This window comes from Corythoichthys intestinalis, chromosome 3 (assembly GCF_030265065.1).
Source record: "Corythoichthys intestinalis isolate RoL2023-P3 chromosome 3, ASM3026506v1, whole genome shotgun sequence".
Taxonomy (NCBI): Eukaryota; Metazoa; Chordata; class Actinopteri; order Syngnathiformes; family Syngnathidae; genus Corythoichthys; species Corythoichthys intestinalis.
Window position 1 is genome coordinate 5,770,746 of NC_080397.1, and position 24,581 is coordinate 5,795,326.

At 40.8% G+C, this 24,581-nt stretch overlaps 1 protein-coding gene across 1 annotated transcript in view; it reads left to right on the forward strand.

The window, feature by feature from the left end:
- Nucleotides 1-24,581, forward strand: part of cfap299 (cilia and flagella associated protein 299) — a 173,696-nt gene that overhangs the window by 106,694 nt on the left and 42,421 nt on the right. Inside the window, exon 4 of the mRNA XM_057831321.1 lies at nucleotides 20,434-20,576. Within this exon, the coding sequence (XP_057687304.1) occupies nucleotides 20,434-20,576 (143 nt within the window). The remainder of the gene's footprint in view (nucleotides 1-20,433; nucleotides 20,577-24,581) is intronic.

Consider the following 24,581-nt stretch of genomic DNA (forward strand, 5'->3'; position numbering starts at 1 on the left):
AGGTTTTCATATTTTAATGAGGATAGCATGCAAACAATGAAAAATAACTTAGTGAACCCTCTGCCTAAGGAGACTTAAAGAGCAATTGAAACCATTTTTTACCAAACATTTTAAGTCAAGTGTGTGCCCAATCACTGATGAGTGGTTTAAAGCTGCCCTGCCCACTATAAAACACACACCTGGTAAGAAATGTCTTGATGCGAAGCATTGACTTATGTACATCATGGCTTGGTCAGAATAGCTGTCTGAAGACTTGCGGTCAAGGATTGTTGATATTGGGGACGGCGTGGCTCAGTGGTGGAGTAGTTGTCCCCTAACCCTGAGGCTGTGGGTTCGATTCTCCACCCTGATGAACTCGCCTAAGTATCCTTGAGCAATATACTGAACCCCGCATTGCTCCTGGTGCTGTGTCACAAGTAGGTAGATGGCAATGTAGTGTAAAGCACTTTGAGTACCTTGAGAGGTAGAAAAGCGCTATACAAGTATAACACCAACACCATGTATAAAGCTGGGAAAGGATACAAAACCATTTCTAAAAGTCTGCATGTTCATCAATCGACAGTCAGAGAAGTTGTCTACAGATGAAGAGAGTTTGGCATTGTTGCTCCTCTCCCAAGGTGTGGCCGTCCACCAAAGATGACAAGAGTTCAGCTCAGAATACTCATAGAGGTAAAAGGAACCCTAAAGACAGCGATTCATGCGAGACATCCTAGGAATCTGACTGAACTTGACAGTTTTGTAGACAAGAATGGGCCAAGATTAGTCCTGATTGATGTGCCAGACTGATCTGCAGCTACAGGAAGTGTCTGGTTGAGGTTATTGCTGCCAAAGGGGTGGGGTGGGGGGCACAAAATGTTCAATGTGTTGGTTCACTTACTTATTTTCCCCCCTACTGTCATTGTTTGCTTACTATCCTCATTAAAATATCAAAACCTATAAATGTATGGGTGGTTTTAGTTAAGTAGACATTGTTTTTTCATCTGTGTAATTTTGACAAAGATCAGATCACATTTGACGGTGATTTTATGCAGAAATGTGAGAAATTCCAAAAGATTCAGATACCTTTCCATACCATTGTACGTCTTTTAACAGTTTTATTTTTTTTTGTTTAAAGGCAATGTTCCCTCTACGATGCGTGCGTGCGCAATCGCGTACTGCATGCATATCCTCAGCGCATGAGAAAATCAATGCAGCGCACAAAATAAAATTCAACCAAAACGTAGTGTTGCGTCACTAGGACGATTGTCGGCGCCGCAATGATGTGTCGCCGCGACAATCTTGTTGGTGCGTTCAATACGGCAACGCGATGCTCCTATTGGTGCGTTCGATAGGAAAAAAAAGAGTGATATTTCAGCTATACTTCTATGCTGATTTACTGAAGCCACATTCTGTTGCCAATTTTTGCAAGCATGACAGTATTAATTAATATCTAATTTGAGAACTGGTATAATCTAGGTAATTAGACCAACAAAATTGTTTTCTGTACCATTTTGCAACGTAGCTCAATGAGCAACAGCTGTCTAGCCAATAATACGATACAGTCCACTTCACTTACGCTACGCAGCCTGTCATAGCAGTGACAGTGTTGCCCATAGCGGAGTTAAGAGCGCATAGCGGAATTAAGACACACAAATGCTCACCCCTTATCATGGCGAAAGGAACGGGCAGCGATACTCATCAAGCCAAAGTAAAAAAGAAATAGGGTTCTTTTAAGATGAAATGGCTTTCGGAGTACAGGTAGTCCCCGGGTTACGACCAAGTTGCGTTCCTACGCTTGCGATGTAACCCGTAACCCCTAAATCTCAAAATAACTATCCAAAATGTCCAAAAGTACTGTTTAATGATGGAGGATACACTGCCCGCTGGCGTCAGAGTTGGGTCTGGCTGGACTGTCGCCTTGTATGACTGACTGAATTGCAGACTCAGACGTCTGACATGGATAAAGGATAGCTGCACTCTGGTTTGGCCCACATGAGGCTACAAGTTGTTTCAGCTAATACAGTATGTGTTTGTCTATTCGTATTCAGATTTTCTATGAGAATTGTAAATACGTTAGCATTCGTAGCACTTAAGCTAGCGGACTTTTCTTAGGCAATTTAGGCTAATTTAATGTATTAATGTACTTATTGATCAGACTAGATGGACGTTTGAACACCAATTGTTTTGTGTCAAGTGTTGTATTGTTAAAACACATAAGTGTACATGTGTGTTTTACAGCTTGACAAATTGTCAAAAGTGAAGGAAGTTAAAAGCTTCAGAAAGCACGATTGCCTTGTTTGCTGTCTGTAAAGCTGAACAACTTCATGTTTGGTGAGGACAGAACATGTCGTATTAATAAAGGAAAGTTAATACTGCTAAGTACAATAAGGTACTGTTTATGCGACTTAAAAAAAATGACTGGAGACAAAATGGCGGACGAGACTCCGGCGTTGTAAAGACGGAATCGCGTAAGTCGAGTACGTCGTTACCCTGGGATTACCTGTATGTGCATATAGAAGAAAACACGGTGAAACTGAGTGAAACTTTAGGTTTTGTGTTTGTTTTCTCCTAGTGTGACTTGTCCCTGTGATTGCCCATTGATTTCACCTGATGTGCCTTCTCCTAGTCTATCCTCCTGTGCTCACCTGTTCCTTGTTGTCTCATTACCCCTTGTCTGCGTGTGTGTGTATATAAGCTCCCATTTTCTGTTCACTCCTTGTTGCGTCATTGTCTATGTCTATGTCAATGTCTTTATGCCAGTGTCCATTCTTGCCCGTTCCTACGTCACAGCCCTCGTGTTTCTCTGCCTCAGTAAGTTTTTGATACCCAGCCTTTTGTTAGTAACATGAGTTTTGTTTGCTACTGTGTTTTTTGGGATCACATCAGTTTTGGTTTGTACTTTGTTTTTCTGTTGGCATTAATTAAATTACTTTTGCACCGCCTTTTTGATTCGCTTCCTTTTCCCTGCACTTGGGTCCACACACCACCTGCCTGCCCCGCATCCTTGACAGAATGACACAACCAATTGTGGACCCAGCGGGAAAGATCCATTTTCGGGAGGCATGCCAACGGCCATCAGGCCAAACTCAGCCCACTTGCCAACCACAGCACATTTTGTTAGACTCTGATTTTTCAGATTATGAGGAGGATCATAATTTATATGATCTCCTATATTCTGATTCCGACTCTGACCCGGATTTTGATTTCACGCCCTCTGTTTACCCTGGTTATTTTTCTTTCCACCCTCCACACTCTGTGTCTCGTTCAGAACTCCGAGCCAAAGATTCCTACCTGGGATACCGTTGGGCCATCTATCGGGGACCCCCCCGTGGTGGTCTGCGGGGTTGCCCAGGCTCATTGCGGCCTAGTGAGGCTGTTCTGCCATCCCTGCCACCAGAAGGATTTCGCCAAAGGCCTCGGCGTGGTCGTCAAAGCCGACTTCCCGAAGCTCCCGCGGCAACTCCCCGCAGTCATGTGGCTCCCGCGCCGACTCCCCGCAGTCATGTGGCTCCCGCGCCGACTCCCCGCAGTCATGTGGCTCCCTCGCTGCTCCCCGCAGTCATGTGGCTCCCGCGCCGACTCCCCGCAGTCAAGTGGCTCCCGCGCCGACTCCCCGCAGTCAAGTGGCTCCCGCGCCGACTCCCCGCAGTCAAGTGGCTCCCGCGCTGACTCCCCGCAGTCAAGTGGCTCCCGCGCCGACCCCTCCTGTTTACTCCTGCGACTCCGCTGCTGTCTCGCCAGCAGACTCCTGCGACTCCGCTGCTGTCCCGCCAGCAGACTCCTGCGACTCCGCTGCTGTCCCGCCAGCAGACTCCTGCAACTCCGCTGCTGTCCCGCCAGCAGACTCCTGCGACTCCGCTGCTGTCCCGCCAGCAGACGACGACGACGCCGCTGCTGTCCCGCCAGCAGACAACGACGACGCCGCTGCTGTCCCGCCAGCAGACGACGACTCCGCTGCTGTCACACCAGCAGACGACGACGACTACTCAGTTCCTGGTCCGCCCGACGACGACGACGACTCAGTTCCTGGTCCGCCCGACAACGACGACGACTCAGTTCCTGGTCCGCCCGACGACGACGACGACTCAGTTCCTGGTCCGCCCGACTCCGACGACGACTCCGTGCCTGGTCCGCCCGACTCCGACGACGACTCCGTGCCTGGTCCGCCCGACGACGACTGCGTGCCTGACTGTCCTCACGATGACGACGACGACGTTGCTCCCCGCTTCCTGCCACGGCTTGGCGGCATGAACGGCAAAGTCCTACCTCACCCCGGGCGCCCGCCTGATCAACCTGTGCGGTCGCCCAACGTCTGGCGCCCCAAGCGCCCACCCGATTGACCAGTGCGATCGGCCCACGCCTGGCGTCCTGGACGCCCGCCTGACTAGCCCTGACGGGCTAATGTTCCTCCCTCCTTCAGCATCCTTCTTCTCGCCGTGTTTGGGACTTTGTTTTCATCGGGACGTCTGGGATACGTCCCTTGAGGGGGGGGTACTATTAGGTTTTGTGTTTGTTTTCTCCTAGTGTGACTTGTCCCTGTGATTGCCCAATGATTTCACCTGATGTGCCTTCTCCTAGTCTATCCTCTTGTGCTCACCTGTTCCTTGTTGTCTCGTTACCCCTTGTCTGCATGTGTGTGTATATAAGCTCCCATTTTCTGTTCACTCCTTGTTGCGTCATTGTCTATGTCTAAGTCAATGTCTTTATGCCAGTGTCCATTCTTGCCCGTTCCTACGTCACAGCCCTCGTGTTTCTCTGCCTCAGTAAGTTTTTGATACCCAGCCTTTTGTTAGTAACCTGAATTTTGTTTGCTACTGTTTTTTGGGATCACATCAGTTTTGGTTTGTACTTTGTTTTTCTGCCGGCATTAATTAAATTACTTTTGCTCCGCCTTTTTGACTCGCTTCCTTTTCCCTGCACTTGGGTCCACACACCAACTGCCTGCCCCGCATCCTTGACAGAAACTGTGAAACCCTAACTTTTTATTAAATAACTCATTCCACAACTGGACCTTACCCATGTTAAAGCAGGATTTTTCCTATGGTTAAAGAAGGACTCTCACATATAACATAGTATATATCTCATGAACAACGAGATTTTTGTCTTTTTCATTTAAAGTAGGCCAAATCAATTATATTAAAAGTAAACTAATGAAAATTGCTGCTGTAATTTCATTCTTTTAATAAGTCATGTAACTTGCTATGATCCAAAGTTTCCAATAGGCGTACACATCTGATGTTGCTCACAGTGGTCCTCAGTGTGCTCAGGGAGCTTGCTCAGACACATTAAAAATTCGAGGGAACATTGATCAACGGCCTTGATTTCCCCCAAATAGTGACAAATTCATGTATTTCAAATGGCCTTGCCAGAGATATTTGCACAGCATGTTTGTGGCAGACACTAATACGAGACAAAGACACTCTTCTCGCTCCTTTCCGCTGCGTTCAAAGCAATAGGCATGGTCCAGTCACACGACGGGAAAATCCATCGAAAAAGCTCAGCCATAATTCCCTTCCCTTTTCCACAGAGCGGGTATTTTGGTCCCTCGACTCGTATTCGGCTTCCCACTGGTAATTTAAAAGCCAGTGGAATGTGGGAATGATTGTTGGAGGCGGGAAAAAAAAAAGATACGGCGGCGAATGGAGTAGGACGCATTTGCACAGGGACTGCATGCGCCGGAGTCGCTTGTTATTCCCAAGTCAGGCCCTTTTACTGCAGCAGAAACCATTCTCTTCCTCTTTTTTTCCTCCCATTATATATTTGGTACAAAGTGCTGGAATGAAAATGATGACACCTGTCAGCCTGACAGCTTGTTTGGCAAACCCAAACTTTTTTGCATCTTCTCAAATTATTATACTGCTTTACAAATTTTACAGTATCTTGTGATAAAGTGTGTTATAGGATTATCCTCTGTTTATAATTGATGGTAGCTTTGCATGTAATGCAAAAGCAACCATCTATGATATGTCGAATGACCCCCCCAAAAATTACCATTTGCGCCAAAACGCAGGTTTTTTGAAAACTCTATCTAGTCTTTCAATTTTTGTCCAATTCACAAAAATCCTGAATCAAAAATTGCAAGAAGGTAAGGGGCATAAAAATTGTATACAGAACTTGCCAACAACCTACTGTTCCACCAAAATTCGTCAAAAACGTTCCCATTCGTTTCTAATAGCCAAAATTTCCCCTTCATTTTCAATGGCAGGAAAAACATGGGTGGCTGTGATTTTTTACCAAAAACTTACCATTAACGCTATTGACATTCAACTGGTGCCCAAATAAGTTGATGCCAATAACAGCCATGCACGTCCATGCCATTGACAGTCATTCACGTCCATGCCATTACCAGCCATATACATATTTGCCAATGACGGCAATGTACATTAATGCTATTGACATCCATGTATGTCAATTCTATTGATGCCAATGTAATTACAGTGTATCACAAAAGTGAGTACACCTCTCGCATTTCTGCTGATATTTAAGTATATTTTTCATTGGACAACACTGACAAAATAGCACTTTGACACAATGAAAAGTAGTCTGTGTGCAGCTTATATAATAGAGTTAATTTATTTTCCTCTCAAAATATAGCCATTAATATCTAAACCCCTGGCAAGAAAAAGTGAGTATACCCTGTAGAAACTACATCTCTTAGCTCTACCCCTGGTGTCAAAGGGTAAAGCGGGCCTATGAGGTTATGAATGTGCTGACTCGAAGTAAAGTCACAATGTTGTCATCGAAGTTGTCTTATAGCAAATTTGCATGGTTATCATATTTACTGTAGAAGTCATCGTGTGGACCAAGCGTATTAATATGTTAATATTAATATGTCAACACAATTTCATATTTACTTTCTTTAAGTGGACTTTCATATATTTCCAATTTTACTGTGTCTATCATTTTGCCATGACCGAAATTAAGAGGATTATGATTGATGGTAGCTTTGCATGTAATGCAAAAGCAACCATCTATGTTATTCCTTTTTTTGTTTCAATGGCGTTTCTTTGGCGCGCCACACAGCCCAAACCGTTAGGCTCTTCGACAACGTTCGAGTACCAAAATGAACGGAATTCTTGTGCGATGCAAGGAATCTTTAGAATGACCTCCAAATAATTACTGTTCACGGAAAAACATGGGTTTTTGAAGAAAAAAAAAAAAGATTTTTTTATTTTTTTATTTTTTTTTTTATGTATCTAGTCCTAAAATTTTAGCCAATTTACATACGGCAATGCAAGGCAAATTTCAACTCAATTCCTACGGCCATGTCCGGCCAACACCTTCACGTCTGGATATGTGGAGGATGCCTGGGGAAAATGGAGGCCCATATGCTTGACGGCTCTCCAGATTGAGGATGTGGAAGACCTCTTTATCTTCGGCTCACTGCTGGCGCTCGCCCCCCCGCTGCTTATTGGTGCCCTCTGGATACACCGATTCTCGGTGAGAGTGATGTGGCAACACAAAGAGGCAATGGAGATTGCTCGTAACATCGGTGACGCTGTCAACAAGGCATGTGATGAATTGTCCCAGGTGAAGAAGGAAGAAGCAGCATTTAGTGATGCCGCCGTTCAAATGTTGACGAAAATTATTACTGAGATCCGGGATCAAGAAAGGCTCACTCGCGGGAACCGGCCAGGGCGAATGACGATTAACCCACCTGAGCGGATTGCAGTGGATGTGGGCCTCCATGACTCCCTCGGCTATCCCTCCCTACACAAACTTGACAATCACCCTAATCAATGAACTCACACTAATCGAAAACATTGCCTAAGTGCCATGGCAGTTAATAACTTTTGAGAAGATAATTCATGTGAAAAAAAAAAATAAAAAGAATAGCTCATGTAATGTGATGTATGCAACTCTACCATGTTTGATTGTTCATCCTTGGCTGTAGGGGGACAGGTATTGATAAGCATATGCTTCTCCCTTCTGCCCTTGTCTTTCTTCGGTTCTTTCTTTCTTAGGGCTAATCATATCACATTTTGTAATTGTCAATGATACCAATGATGATGACAATAAACATTTCATTCATTCATTCAACACAAGGTAATTCAAAGTGCTTTACATCACATGAAGATCCACGAGCAAAGATAAAATTATTTGTAAAATCACATTAAATCGACAAAAACAATTGAAACAGCAAATAAGATTATACATAAAAATCACATTAAATCATCAATACAATTTTAAAAAATGAAATCGGAAATAGAAATAATACAAAAAACGAATAAAAAGCAAATAGCTTGAAATTTGAAATATATAGACAATTATGAATATGAACATAAATAATACACTAAAACTTTCAGGAAGGTAAGCGGCACAAATTTTTTATACAGAATTTGCGAAAAAACCCTAAAATCCGCCAAAAACTTTCCCATTTGTTCCGAATAGGATTTCTAATCGCCAAAATTTCCCCTTCATTTTCAATAGCAGAAAAACATTTTCAACAACAACAATTTTTTTTAGCAAAAAACATTCCATTACAGCCCATTGACATTGAACTGGCTCCAAAGTAAGTCGATGCTATCGACAGCCATGCACGTCCATGCCATTGACAGCCATGCACGTCTGTGCCATTGACGGCCATGTACGTCCTTGTCATGACAGAAATGCATGTTGATTCTATTGATGCCAATGTACTTGGATTCCATTGAAGACTATGAAAGTCGATCCCACTGACAGCCAGGTACGTCAAAATATCAACAGGAAGTGAGCTGATATCAACATGAAGTGACCATGAAATTTCCCCAAATCAACAGAAAGTGACTTGATATCAACAGGAAGTGACAAGAAATAAGCAGAAGTGACCCCAAGGGTTTAACCTGCGAAAGCAAAGCTACTATTGTAATTTCTTTAGGAATTGCATTTCCTAGCTGGTTATGTTGTCATGAAATGGATTTACAATTTCATCACGTTGTTCATAAAGTGCATGTAAGGAGTTAACATATCTATTATGTTGTGTAATGTAGACTTACTAAGGTATCATAATATGAATGTCGCCATATAATGGACGAATAAAGCGACAAAGGTGGAGAAAGAAGTTGTAGAAGGTTAAAAAGAAATTGGAATGCAAAAAAAAAAAAAAAAAAACTATAAGAAGAAAAGCAGTCTTGTAGTTCGTGATTGCGAATGGCCTGTAATTTGAAGTGCGTGGGTTCAAGCCTCTTATTTTCTGACCGCGACTTCATCGTTCTTTCAAAGGCAAAGAGCAAGGCCAAATGCAGCGTAACCCATTTTTGGGGATACGCACAGCCCTAAAGGATAACTAACCTCAGTGACGAGGACACCTGCCCACCATACGGAACATGTCTGAATGTGCACCCACCCACATGGACGTTACAACAGCTAAACAAATGGACTACTCCACTACATATACAACCCCTGGCAAAAAGTATGGAATCATCAGTCTCGGACGAGCACTCACTCCGACAATTTATCATGTAGAACAAACTCAGATAAAAAAGCTTGAAAAAATAATGAATTACTTCAAAAGTGCAACTCTTTAGCATTCAGAAGACTAAAAGAAATGAATAAAAATCATTGTGGTGGTCAGTAAATGTTACTTTTATAGAGCAAGTGCAGGGAAATATATATGGAATCACTCCATTCTGAGGAAAAAAATATAGAATCATGAGAAACAAACAAAGAAATAACAATCAAAACACATCTGTAGTATTTAGTAGCACCACCTCTGGCTTTTATGACAGCTTGCAGTCTCTGAAGAATGGATTTGATGAGTATTCTTCATCAAATTGGTGCCAACTCTCTTTGATTGCAGTTGCCGCCATCCTTGCAGGTCGGAGCCTTGCTCTGGACTATTTTTTTTCTATTTCCACCACAGCTTTTCAATAGGGTTTAGATCTGGGCTATTTGCAAGCCATGACATTGACTGGCTGAGTCTTTCTCCAAGGACTGCTTTAACAGTTTTAGCTCTGTGGCATGATGCATTGTCATTTTGGAAAATGACAAACATATTTTCAATTGAAAGGATAAGAAAGCTGTCTAAAATTTCAATGTAAACTTGTGCAATTATTGAAGATTTAACCACAGCCATCTCCCCAGTGCCTTTGCCTGACATGCAGCCCCATGTCATCAAGGACTGAGGGAATTTTGATGTTTTCTTCAGGCAGTCATCTTTCTAAATCTCACTGGAACAGCACCAAACAAAAGTTCCAGCATCATCACCTTGTCAAAAGTCAAGAATTTGCATTGGATAAGGTGTCAAGAGTCAAGAATCTGCATTGGAGATATATACATATATGGGGAGAGAGAGCGCAAATTTTGATTAAAGCCCATACATTTAGATGAAGATCTGGATTTTGTAAATGACAAACACTTAGAAGCGGCGGCTTCTTGGCACTCTCCAGCTTCTGCCTTCCCCTCTCTTTTATGCCCAGGTATTCTCCTTGGACTCCGACGCGGGATGCTGGCCGAGTGCCGGTGGGTCGGCGGGGTGTGTCTCACTCCGGGTGGGGACCCTGTCCTCCCCTCGGCCTAGCGGGCCGTAGGGGTCCCGCGGTGTGCCGTGTCAGTTGGGGGGTCACGGTGGCGGCCGGTGGGTCGGGTGGTTGGATTGTGGTCGGGGGCAGTGGCACGTCCCCTCAATCCGTTCCCTGAAGGCCGGTTAATGGGGACACGGATGGTGCGGGGGACCACCCTGGATCCTGGGGGGGATGACAACGGCCCCCTTGTTGGAGCTGCGGGAGGAGGAATGAGTTGCTCTGGCTCACCCCTCCTGATCGGCCGGGGAGGGGCCGTGGCCCTGGGGCAGCATTTCCACTTGTCTGCAGGACTATCACATGTCTGATGGGATTCACGCATGACTGGGTGCAATAAGACACACTCGAGTAGTAAAACCATTGGTTCAAGGATTAGCAATCGGGCAGCATAGAATAGGATGTCAACATATCCACACATACAAGTAATTCACATAATACTGGGCTCTACACCTCACATTGCTTATCTGTGTACCCTCCACACCACCTAATCACAACTCTTTCAGACTCTTCCCCTCTCCTTTTTCTGCTTGGTCATCAGGCCCCCCACATGGTGTCCACCAGAATACAATTAGCTAACGATAGCACTACTATATTCATATTTAGTGTCGGCGTTGAATGTATTTCTTGTTGTTTTTTGTTCTTCTCTTTTGTCTCTCTCTCCTTTTCTGTTTTCCTTTCTGTCCCCCCATAACCCCTTCCTGCTCAGATTCCCATTCTCCGTGTCAAGCAGCTGAACAGGACAGGTTTAAAAAATATATATACCTGTATATATATATATATATATATATTGACTAGGTGCTAGGCGATATGGCCTTAAGTACGTATCACTGTAAATTGAGCAGATTTACAGTACCTCGATAATGATAAATGACGATAAATTCGCCCAATCCGACTGTTATATAATTTGAAAATCTGGAATAAATGCATGAAATACAAATGCACCGTTCCTCATTAATTTATTTTCAATCTAACATATCTAAAAATTGTACATTCAGTGTAAACATTAAGTACTGTATCTAGTAAACAATAAGCATTCAAGTATAAATTTAAAACAGCTTGTATGACATGAACAATGTACAACCATACACTTCATAATGATATTGACAGGACAATGTGTGACAGAGTGTGGGGGCCGTCCAACACTCATCTTGAGTCAATCGCAGTTATTCTCAAACACATGCAGCGATTCAATGCCGGATTTAGGTTGGAAAAAGTACAAAGCTGTACCGCATACAAACAGGAAGGATTGTCTCATGGGTGATTTGTTCAAGGATTTTAGGTAATTATTATATTTTTTGTACTATGCATGCATTTTGAAACTTTGTGAAAAAAATCAATGGGAGAAATTAACCGCTACAGCATTGGCATCATAATTCGCAATATTTACGTAAGATAAATGATGACTGCCCAATTTTATTTTATTATTATTATTATTTTTTTTTTTGCTTTTAACCAAGAATCGAGACAGTTTTACGTCCATATCTATAAAGAATTCAGGGATTTAGGCATTTATTCACAAGAATTTTCAACGTAAAAGCTCTTTGTGATGATAAGGCAGTGCCACGGTGGCTTAAAGACTAGCAGCACATTCAACATATTTCCGTAAAATAAATGTTAACTGCCCATTTTTTTTTTTTTTTTTTTTTTTTTTATTTTTTTTTGCTTTTAACCAAAAATCGAGACTGTTTTATGTCCATACATATAAATAATTCAGGGATTTAAGCATTTATTCACGAGAATTTCAACATAAAAAGCTGTTTGTTTCTGTGTCCACTCGGTGGAGATCGGCCCCCTATTAATCGGCCCCGCGCCCCGTCAATATATTATGAAGTCTATGTAACACAAATGACTTGAAGCAAGAGGGGTTTGAACTTCAAACAGAGGATCGAGTATTAGACAACAAATTTTTAATGGCTGCTGGGACATGATCACTCAACACAAAAGTTTACATCAAGGCTTTAGCTAAACTGCTCCAACTCCTATGCCAATGATGAAACATTTAAGATTTTATGAATGCAGTAATGACACAGAATAAAGCAAGCACATACAGAAAAATAGCTACGGCCATAATATAGGATGCACTATTGAATTATAGTATATGTTGATTGATGAGCTGATCCATTCTAAATTGTATCATCATAAAAGCTATGAGAGATGTCACACACACACAGATACAAACGGACGCGACATACTGTTTGCTAGATGCATGCACTAATTATGAAATGGACCGGCAAACTGATGTAGGTGGTTCGTCATCCTTCTCAAATAAAAAATACTTCCAGACAACCGGCACTGAGTTTTATTTTGGCACCAACACCACACAATGAGTCTTGACTTATGCTATACTCGAAATGCCTGTGGCCTGGCTAGCGGTAGCCGTTTCACTTTTATTCAACTCCATCACATTCCCTTGTAGTATTAGCGTACTAGTTGATAGCAAAGTACTTCTGTTTGTTTGATTTTCTGATAGCATCGTGACTTCACACTTAAGCACACTGGCCGTACTTTCTTTATGAGGAATTAGCATAGCCGAACAATACATAGTCAAAGCAGGTTAAAAAGACTTTAAATTTTTCGTTTAATTAAAAAATAATTTACCGAGATGGTCAAAATTACGTTGGTCATCGTGAACCATCTCGGTAACGGTAAATTTTTGGTAAACCGTCCAGCTCTATTTTCGTCTGCAGAAATGTAATTATGAGCTCTAATTTATACTCCAAAAAAACGGTGAGCATTCTAATATATTTCTAATTTGAAATATGCTTAAGCAATTTTAGCCAACAAAACTTGTGAATTAAATGACAGACTTGTGGCCATGGCTTTTGATTTTAAAAAATTTAGCTCACATCCTTCAACAAGCTCTCCTTTTTGCTTTTCAACAGCACAAGTGTAAACATCAAAGTACACATTTGAATATTTGTGCGCAAAAATAAATTTGACTGTTTATGTGAGCACATTGAGCAAAGATAAAACGCTTGCCAACCACAGTGCAGAGAGCAGCGAGGTCCTTTTTGAAGCATCCATTTTTTTCCCCCCCTCCGCATTTTTTCTGTGTGCTGCCAAGACATCTGTCTCCTGACACACCCTGTAATTACCAATGCCCGGATAAAAATGGCCTCCCATTATTTCCACACTCCTGGCGAGCACGCAGGCAGAATTATTTCGATAGAGTCGTTGAAATACTTTTTAGTGTGACCAGATTTTTCTAACCCAGCGAGTGAAACAATGCAAACCATATTCTTTTATTTGTTTGGGGATGTAAAAAATAAACTCGCTTGTATAGTCATGTGGAGGCTAAGACAACATTGTGTTGACAAAAGAAAAAAACACACACACTGAATTTTAGGAGAGCCAGCCTCCTCTTCCAGTAATGTTCTGCCTGAATTTGGATAATTAAATTGTGAGAGTAGATTTAGATAACCAACATGAAAATTGGGATTTTAGATCATTGATTTAGACTGTGAATGTAATTTTAAATAAATAAATGTATGTGACATGCTTTAAATAACCCTGCCTACTGCCCATAGTGATCTGGGATTGGCTTCAGCACCCCCGCGACCCTCATGAGGATAAGTGGCTTAGAAAATGAATGAATGGTTTAAAAAGCAAAAAATTGTGACTGTCATTTAAGACAACAAAAAGTTGTAAATTTGGATGACAGACTTGTGAAGATGAGATCTAAATTAAACCATGTTTATTTGGTTGCAAAAAAAAAAAAAAAAAAATTGTCAATGATTTATCTTAAAAAGTGAGAAATAGCACTTTAAACTATATATTATCAAACCAAAATACATGTTTCCATTTTTAAAAAGTGACATTTTTTTTATCCATCAGTATTCCATATCAAAATTGGGACATCCATAGACTTCATAATGTATTGACGGGGCACTGGGCTGATAAATACGGGGCCTGCATTGTTGGCGAGGCCGTCATTGCTTACCGAGTGGAATCACAGACAAATAGATTTTTTCGTTGACAATTCTTGTGAATAAACGCTTAAATCCCCAAATTCTTTATAGATATGGACGTAAAACAGTCTTGATTCTTGGTTAAAAGCAAAAACAAAATGTGCAGTTAGCATTTATTTTACGTAAATATGTCGCAGTACGATGCTAGTCTTTTAGTCAATGTAGCTAGCAGCCGCCTGATGTGAACAGAGCTTTTCCGGTGAATATTCTTGTGAATAAATGCTAAAATCCCCAAATTCTTTATTGATATGGACGTAAAACAGTCTCAATTCTTGGTTAAAAGCAAAAAAAAAACGTGCAGTTAGCATTTATTTTACATAAATACATCGAAGTACAATGCTAGTCTGTTAGGGAATGTGGCTAGCATCCGCCTAATGTAAACAGAGCTTTTCCAGGGAAATTCTTGTGAATAAATGCTTAAATCCCTGAATTCTCTATAAATATGAACGTAAAATAGTTCCTCAATTCAACCTCAATTCTTGGTTAAAAGCAAAAAAAATGTGCAGTTAGTATTTATTTTACTAAGCATGGAGAAAAGAAAGAAGACCAAACAACTGTCTTAGGACTTGAGAAGCAAAATTGTGAGGAAGCAAGGGCAATCTCAATGCTACAAGTCCATGTCCAAAGACCTGAATGTTCCTGTGTCTACCGTGCGCAGTGTCATCAATAAGTTTAAAGCCATCAATAAGTTTAAAGCCCATGGCACTGTGGCTAACCTCCCTTGATGTGGATGGAAAAGAAAAATTGACGAGATATTTCAACAAAAGATTGTGCGGATGGTTGATAAAGAACCTCAACTAACATCCAAACAAGTTCAAGCTGTCCTGCAGTCCGAGGGTACAACAGTGTCAACCTGTATTATCCGTCAGTGCCTGAATGAAAACGGACTCTATGGTAGGATACACAGGAATACCCCACTTCTGACCCAGAGACATAAAAAAGCCAGGCTGGACTTTGACAAAACATACCTTAGAAAGCCAAAAACGTTTTGGAAGAATGTTCTCTGGTCAGATGAGACAAAAGCAGAGATATTGGGAAAAGGCATCAACATAGAGTTTACAGGGGGAAAAACGAGTCCTTCAAAGAAAAGAACACGGTCCCCACAGTCAAACATGGCGGAGGTTCCCTGATGTTTTGGGGTTGCTTTGCGGCCTCTGGCACTGGACAGCTGCATGGCATTATGAAGTCTGAAGACTACCAACAAATTTTGCAACATAATGTAGGGCCCAGTGTGAGAAAGCTGGGTCTCCCTCAGAGGTCATGCGTCTTCCAGCAGGACAATGACCCAAAACACACTTCAAAAAGCACTAGAAAATGGTTTGAGAGAAAGCACTGGAGACTTCTAAAGTGGCCAGTAATGAGTCCAGACCTCAATCCCATAGGATACCTGTGGAGAGATCTGAAGATGGCAGTTTGGAGGGGGCTTCCTTCAAATCTCAGAGACCTGGAGCAGTTGGCTAAAGAAGAATGGTTTAGAATTCCAGCAGAGCATTGTAAGAAACTCACTGAGGGATACTGGAAGCGGTTGTTCGCAGTTATTTTGTCTAAAGGTTGTGCTTCCAAGTATTCGGCTGAGGGTGCCAATACTTTTGTCCGGCCTATTTTTGGAGTTTTGTGTAAAATGATAATGATTTTTTTTTTTTTTCATTCTCTTTTGTGTTTTTTCATTGCAAGCAAAATAAATGAAGAAATTACTACCAACGCATTTGTAATTGCAATCATTTTCTTTAAGAAATTGCGCATTATCTGACAGAATTGCAGGGGTGCCAATACTTTTGGCCAGCAGTGTAAAAGACGAAAGCTGATCTGCTACTTCAATTTACGACCAGAGTAGTTTACCACAGTTAACATGAGAATAGATGATCCAACAAACATCAACATAGAGGTAAAAACGAATAACAAGGATGGGCAGTTTATCTGGCACTAACCTGTAAAGCAGGTGGGAAGATGTCATTTGCACTGTCGACTGTATGATTAGCATACACACCGTAATATTGTTGCTGCATTCATGTGTTGTTGGAGTAATCGAAAAAAAGGTTCTCTATTACATGGTGTCGATAAAAAGTGCCAAACAGTCACTCAACTTGTGATGTATCGTTGGAATATTAAAACAGGTTACTGTACTCTTCTTTGTAGCAACCATGTTGTTATCCCACATTACAACTTCACAACACATCAGAACGATTTTCCAACTCAGATCTCCCGAAACACATGAACGCAGCATATGTCTCCAAGGTACTTCTCGGAAGTATCAACTCACATGCCTATCACAGCCAAAGTTACGTGCATAAATTACCATGTTAAAGGGCCATGTGCAGATTGTGTATATGTAGTGAATAGAGTAATATGACCATATTAAATTCTGTAGATCTGTTCTGGAAACTTAATCTCCAAAGTGAAGTTTGTACTAGCGATGCCGATGGGTTTCAGTAACAAATTTGCATTAATTTGATTAACAAATGTGCTTGTACATTTTTATTAATTATCTAAATTAATGTTCACAAGTCTGTTACCTAAATTCACAACTTTCACTTATCTAAAATCCCAATCTTATCTGATAGCTAAAGTTATAACAAGATTTTGTCATCTAAACTTATGCTCACATACCTTGTAATTTCAAAGCTTTTTTCTGTTACCTAAATGTGCCAATGTTCATTTTAAATTTAATTTAAAAAATGCTCTTTTTTTGTGATCTAAAATTTCCACACAAGTTAACAGTGTTCGAGTTTCAGTGATTGTTTTCTACGTTCAAAGGAAGCATTTGGAACGGGTGTTCTCTCTTTCGGATTTATGTAACCTCCATCTTGAAGGTCACGACCCTGTGGCGTGTAAGACGAGCGGCCATCTTGTATTGGGTGTCACAAAGAGCAGGAAGTCCACCTGGGACCATCGCCTCAGGATTGTGTGTGTGCGGGGGGCGGGGGGTGGCACACAGGTCACTGCACCTGTTTGGGTTAATTGCTGCCAGGTGACGTAAGACTTGTTGCCATGGTCACGGGCAGGAGTGTCCCCCTCAAGGCCGGAAAAAAAAATAAAACACTCCAACCTGTTGTTGTGCTTTGCAGACCTCAGCCAAGGCCAATCTCGTTTAAGGGGTATTTTATTGTTTATTTAAAACTCTCAGGCTTGTTTGAAACTCAAATTTGAAACACAAATCCTGCTGCTGAGAGCAACAGTGGCCTAACTCAATTTTGGTTATTTTGGAGAAGAGAGCAAATACCGCAATGATGAATAGACTCCAAACAAGGACTTAGCCCATTTGAGTTCTGGGTTACTCAGTTAATCTAACCCTAGTTTAAAAACTGAATTTGAAACTAAAAATGAAACGAAAGCCACTGAGAGCCAATGTGGGAAAAGTCAATTATTGCGAAAAGGCTTATAACCAGTTGCTCAATTGGAAACACTAACTAGTCTCCGGATTACAAACAAGTTCCAATCCAATGCTGGCGATGTAACCCGAATTTCCGTCTAAGTCGGATTTAACTTTTTAAGTACCCCCAAATAACCCTAAGTCTAAAAAGTAATTATTCAAAAACAGCACATCATTGTGCTGTCCTCGCCAAGATGTTGTATGTGATTTAGTGCTGCAACGATTAATCGATTAACTCGAGTATTCGATTAGAAAATAATATTAGAATTATTTTTTTCTGCTTCGAGTATTCGTTTAGTTAAAGTGGCGTTGTAATAGTTTATTTTGAAAGTCTTTGCATTTAGTTTTATTGATTTGGGTGGATACACTGCCCTCTATTCTGCCTTATTTCACATGATTGAATCCAGCTGCTCCCTGTTAAGACCAACATAAGCTAAGTTTTTGTTTGAGCTAATGTTTTTTTAATGTATTCGTAATTTAGTTTATATTTAGCCATTTTTTGTGGGAATATGTGTTTGAACCATTTGTAATAAACCAAGAGCATTGTAATAAAAAATAAAAAATAAAAAAAAGAATAAAAAACGTTAGCATTTTATAGCATTTAAGCTAGCGGAATTTTGTACATAGATCCTCATTTATTTATTTTTTATACCGGTTGAGGTTTAGCTCAGGTATTTCCATTTTTCATGTTCCTTATCCGATTACTCGATTATTCGAACTAACTAGTTCATCAATTAATCGACTAGTAAAATAATCGATAGCTGCAGCTCTAATGTGATTATGTTGTAACACTTCCTGTTTTGAACTGTGGCGTTGATTCAAGCTTGGCAGGCTGAGTGTGGTGGAGCTGGTAGTACACCTGCAGCTCATCTGCAATCACCACTGCTTTTAAGAAGCGGCTTGGAGCATCAAGCAGGTGCCAGATAATAATTACTCAGACTTTGGTCAAACTATATTTAAACATTTTAGCAACTCCTTTAGCGCAACAAATACACTGGATGACAATATTTAGTCACAATACACAAACTATGATGCTGGGAGCCATTTTCAAGAGTCTTGTGAACGCAACACTCAAATGAACGGGAATCACAATAGACCCAGTCTAAAAAAAACAGGGAGCTACGGCGTCAGTCGATGGACAAAACGGACTAATTGGGTTGATGTCTTATTAATGCAAAACACCTTGGGGTGTATTTAAATCACTACCCTACATAGTTAGAGTGACTGTGAAGTACGGCTGCGTGGCCCTGTGACGTCACCGCCCTGCGACGTCAACAACAATGGCGAGCTACTAGTTTATTTTTTGATTTAAAATTTTACAAAATTTATTTACAATGAAAACGTTAAGATGGGTTTTAATATCACATTATTATTATTCTTACTAACATTTATCTTTTAATAACTACATGTCTTTTTATCTGTGCTTCCGTTCAACAAATTCCATAACTAGCAATTAATGAAACAACTAGAACAGTAACTGAAGACATTATTAGCAAAGAACATGAATTTTGATTTGCTATTTACATCTGTAGCGCCGCAATGCATGCTAGGAGGCATGTTGGACAAAAACAGTGTTGACAGCAGGTGGCAGCAGAGGTTGACCGTCTCCCCGAAGAGAACAGTGATGGTCAAATGAACAGTGGTTCATTTGGTCTTATGACAGTCAAATGATGCCGTTTCAAATAAATTGTTGCTGGTTGATGTTTTGATGTAAGTATCTCATAACACAGTGAGGACAGATGCGGCTTATAGTTCAGTGCGGCTTATCCGTGAACAAATGCCGTTTTCGTGTCAAATTTGGTGGGTGGCGGCTTTTAGTCAGGTGCTCAATATAGTGTGAAAATTACGGTAATCAATCCCAATTAAACCCCCGCAAACTCGAAGATTAAGCCTAATGTCAAAAATTCTGAACTTCCGCTTTAAGGGCCATATTACACAATGTGTCTGTTTTTTTTTTAAATTGTATTTTTTAATCAAAATTGTATTTATTTCAAAATGTTGTTTTCATGTATTTAGTTTTGACCCTTATGGGGTTCCATAAAATTGACACCTTTATGTTATAGGTCTCACTCGGGTTTTAAACCAGAACATGAAATGCTCAACTTTGTTTGAAAGATTCCAAATTTTGACTCTTTTCTTGTCGGCAGCTGTTCCGCTGGCTTGTGCTCTAGTAATAGGCGGTGGGAGTATTGGATGGAACAAAAGGTCATCCGTCGTTTTGGCCGTCCGTTGGGATGTTCCGTCGTGGGCCTACGTGCGCGGGCGACGCTGGCGGTGGGAGCGTCGACCTTGCAAATGCTCCCTTATGTGTCACACACACACATGCTTTTTTCTTTCTTCCATATTTCTTTCTATTTCGTCTTTTATTCTTTTTTTCTATGAACCTTTTTTTTTTTTAACATTTTCTACGTTCTTTATTTTCATTCTGCCATTCTTTTTCCCATTTCACCTATTTATTGTTCTATTTTTCTCAGGCGACCTTTTCTTTTATCCCTTTTCAATGTTTCTTTTTTACATTTCCTTTTTTCTTCCATCTTGTTTCATCAAGTTTTTTGTGTTTAATCTTTTATCCTCTTGTATCCTTCTGCCTTTCTTATTTCCTTTTCATCTCCCGCAGTCCCTGATCTTCATCCGTGATGCGAACGCTCTCGGACAGGAAGTGTCTGGCTATATCGACTACGCCCACAACCTGCAGACGCAGGACTTCACGCCGTATTTCAGTGGGAGAAAGAAGCTGGTGCCAGGACCCTCGGATTTATGGTGAGTCCGAGGCGGGTGGGCGTGTGGCCAGTCGAGTTTGAAAGGAAAGGAAATCGTATTAGTTGGTTTGAAATGTGACCAAAAATTGGAAGGCGCTCGACTCTGCGTGGAGGCCTCTGCAGGAATGACATGGAGAGAAGTGTGAGGTGTTCCTAATATTCAAGCAAAAAATTAAAAAGTAGTTCTTGAAACCCAAATCTTTAAAGCCTCAACACAGATTTGACACCCAAATTTGTAACCCTAAACCTGTCTTGAAATCCCTATTTGCATATCTTGATACCTACATTTGAAACTCAAACCTTAAACGGAACTCTTGTTAGAAACCCCAACCCTGGCTTGAAACCGTACTCCGAAAACCGAAGCCTGGTGTGTCGAGCTGTCGAAGTTCTTTTAATGGAGTCCCATGTGAGTTCATGTTAAGTTCATGCTTGTTTTAAAGAGTAAAAGCAAAGGAGCGCTCATATCACAGCGTGACGCGCTTACCTCATCACCGCTGCTTACTCTTTTCATTCAAGGAGCCAGTGAGTGCAGCGCGGCAGGTCGCTCACTTGCCGGCGAGGTCATGCCGTCGTCTGCTTCCAATTTCGTGCTGGAGCGCGGCGAGCATTAAAGCTAAGCTGTGGCTAATAAGCTCATGAAACCAGAGAAAGGCTCCCATTGCACAATAAACCCACCTGAATTTTACGGGCGACCGCTGGATACCGGTTCGGTCCTAGAACCCTACAATGAGCCAAACTGGGCATGGGATCGTTTCAGCGCCCCAAAATAACACCCTGACATTATTCATTCATTCATCTTCCGAGCCACTTATAACTCCAAAATAATACCCCCTCAACAGTCGAATGTTCCTTAAACGGCAGCGAAATACACAGAAAACATAACTACCTGCTAAGAGACAAAATCATCTCTGAAAAATATCTTCAAATACCATCACACCACAAGTAGTCCCCGGGTTACGTCGAGTTCCATTCCTACACTGGCGACGTAAACCGAATTTCCGCGTAAATCGGAATGATCCCTCTAGGTACGCCAAAATAACTAACCAAAATTCCAAAAGTATTGTATTCTGTTTAATGATGGATGATACACTGGCCTCTGGTGGCAGCGTTGGGTCTGGCTGGACTGTCGCCTTATGACTGAGGAGCAGACTCTCGTCTGATGTGGGTAAATGACAGCTGCGCTCTGGTTTGGCCCACATAAGGCTGTAAATTGTTTCAGCTAATATATGTTTGTGTATGCATTAGGCATGTGCCGATTACCGGTTTCAAGGTATACCGTGGTATGAAAACCTCAAGGTTTTAAAACCGCAAAAAAATTTCCGTCATACCGTCCCTAAGGTATTAGCTATTTTTTTATGTCCCAGAAATGCATGGAGAAATGCCTCGCTTGCAGTTATAAGGCTCAACACGCCCTCACCTGTTTTTGCTCAGTGTCAGTAAGTCAGCTGTGCTACACAATTGCTGGAGGAGGTGAAACTCCTGAACTTTTTCCCCCATCGAACAAAACAAAATCGCTGGTATGGCAATACAGTGTATCACAAAAGTGAGTACACCCCTCGCATTTCTGCAGATATTTAAGTATATCTTTTCATGGGACAACACTGACAAAATGACACTTTGACTCAATGAAAAGTAGTCTGTGTGCAGCTTATATAATGGAGTTAATTTGTTTTCCCCTCAAAGCCCAGCCCGTCCCATCAGACCATAGGACATGGTTCCAGTAATCCATGTGCTTTGTTGACATGTCTTCAGCAAACTGTTTGCGGGCTTTCTTGTATCACGTATCACATGACATTTGGAGGGAAAATGACAAACAGTACTCAATTTGGACATTTAGGGATGTACGTAGTTTCCAAGGGGTGTACTCACTTTTATTGCCAGGGGTTTAGATATTAATTAGGGCTGTCAAAATTATCGCGTTAACGGGCTGTAATTAATTTTTTAAATTAATCACGGTAAAATATTTGACGCAATTAACACACATGCCCCGCTCAAACAGATTAAAATGACGGCAAAATGTCATGCCCACTTGTTACTTGTGTTTTTTGTCTCCCTCTGCTGGCGCTTTGGTGCAACTGATTTTATGGGTTTAAGCACCGTGAGCATCGTGTAATTATTGACATCAACAATGGCAAGCTACTTAGTTTATTTTTTGATTGAAAATTTTACAAATTTTATTAAAACGAAAACATTAAGAGGGGTTTTAATATAAAATTTCTATAACTTGTGCTAACATTTATTTTTTTAAGAACTACAAGTCTTTCTATATATGGATCGCTTTAACAGAATGTTAATGCCATCTTGTTGATTTATTGTTATTATTGTTATTTGTTATTATTAACAAATGCAGTACTTATGTACAGTATGTTAAATGTATATATCCGTCTTGAGTCTTATCTTTCTATTCCAACAATAATTTACAGAAAAATATGGCATATTTTATAGATGGTTTGAATTGCGATTAATTACAATTAATTAATTTTTAAGCTGCGACTAACTCGATTAAAAATTTTAATCGTTTGACAGCCCTTATACTAATGGCTATATTTTGAGTTATTTTGAGGGGAAAATAAATTAACTCTTATTACCATATTGGCCCGAATATAATACGGCCCTGATTATAAGACAGCCCCCTCTTTTTCAAGACTCAAGTTTGAAAAAAGACTTTAATTTAATTAATTTTTATACAGAAAATAATTACAGTACATCCAAAACAAATGATTATAAAAATATATTTTGCCTCATTCAAATCTTAATATCTTAACATTTAAATATGTAAACTAAAGTGCAATCACATTGGTAAAAAAAAATGGCTTCTGGTTTTTGAAATGTAAATAAACCAATCTATTGTGATAAAACAACAAAATTGCAATAAATGAATAAGGAAAACCACTGCAATAAAATAATGCAAACTGGTTAAACTTGAGAGTAGCTGAGATCTGTCATGACAGAACATCGCTTCAATGATATCTGGCGCCATATAGCGTCGTGAATGGGTATAATGTCTAGACCGCGAATATAAGACGAAGACGACCCCCTCTTTTTCAGTCTTATTTCAATGCAAGAAACACTGTCTTATATTCGGGCCAATACGGTATATAAGGTGCACACAGACTACTTTTCATTGTATCAAAGTTTCATTTTGTCAGTGTTGTCCCATAAAAAGATACACTTAAATATCTGCAGAAATGCGAGGGGTGTACTCACTTTTGTGATACACCATACTTCGGCTACAGAAAAGTTTCAGATGGCCGCGCTTAGAGGAGGAAGCCCAACCGACATGTAAAACATGTTTGCGAAGGGTGACGGCCGAGGAGGCAATACCTCCAATATGATTTTGCATTTATAGATAAAGATTTGTAAACACTGTCATGAACTTTTCCCACCAGCTACGAGAGTTAACACCAGCGTGTTTAGTGTGCCTATATTTTGGCTTAAGGTTATACCGTCAGAATATACCGGCACGTGCCTAGTATGCCTTTGTAATTTAAAGTTTACAGCTACAGTTTGTGGAGTTACGTGTGAGCAATTTCCTATGAAAATTGTGGCTCAGTGGTAGAGTAGTTGTCCCCCAACACAGAGGTTGTGGGTTCGATGAACTCGCCTAATTGTCCTTGAGCAAGATACTGAACCCCACGTTGCTCCTGGTGCTGCGTCACCAGTAGGTGGATGGCGAGATAGTGTAAAGCGCTTTGAGCGCCTGGAAAGGTGGAAAAGCGCTATATAAGTATAACACCATTTACCAATTGTAAACACGTTACCATTTGTAGCATTTAAGCTCACAGACCTTTGTCAGGCAAATTAGGCTAATTTAATCTACTACATTCACATATTGATCAGACTAGATGGATATTCGAACACCAATTGTTTTTCATCAAGTGTTTTATTGTTAAAATGCATGTCGTTTTGAACATAAATGTACGTATGTTTGTTACTGATTTACAAACTGTCAAAAGTGAAGGAAGTCAAAAGCTTCAAAAAGTACAATTGTTTAATGTCTGTAAAG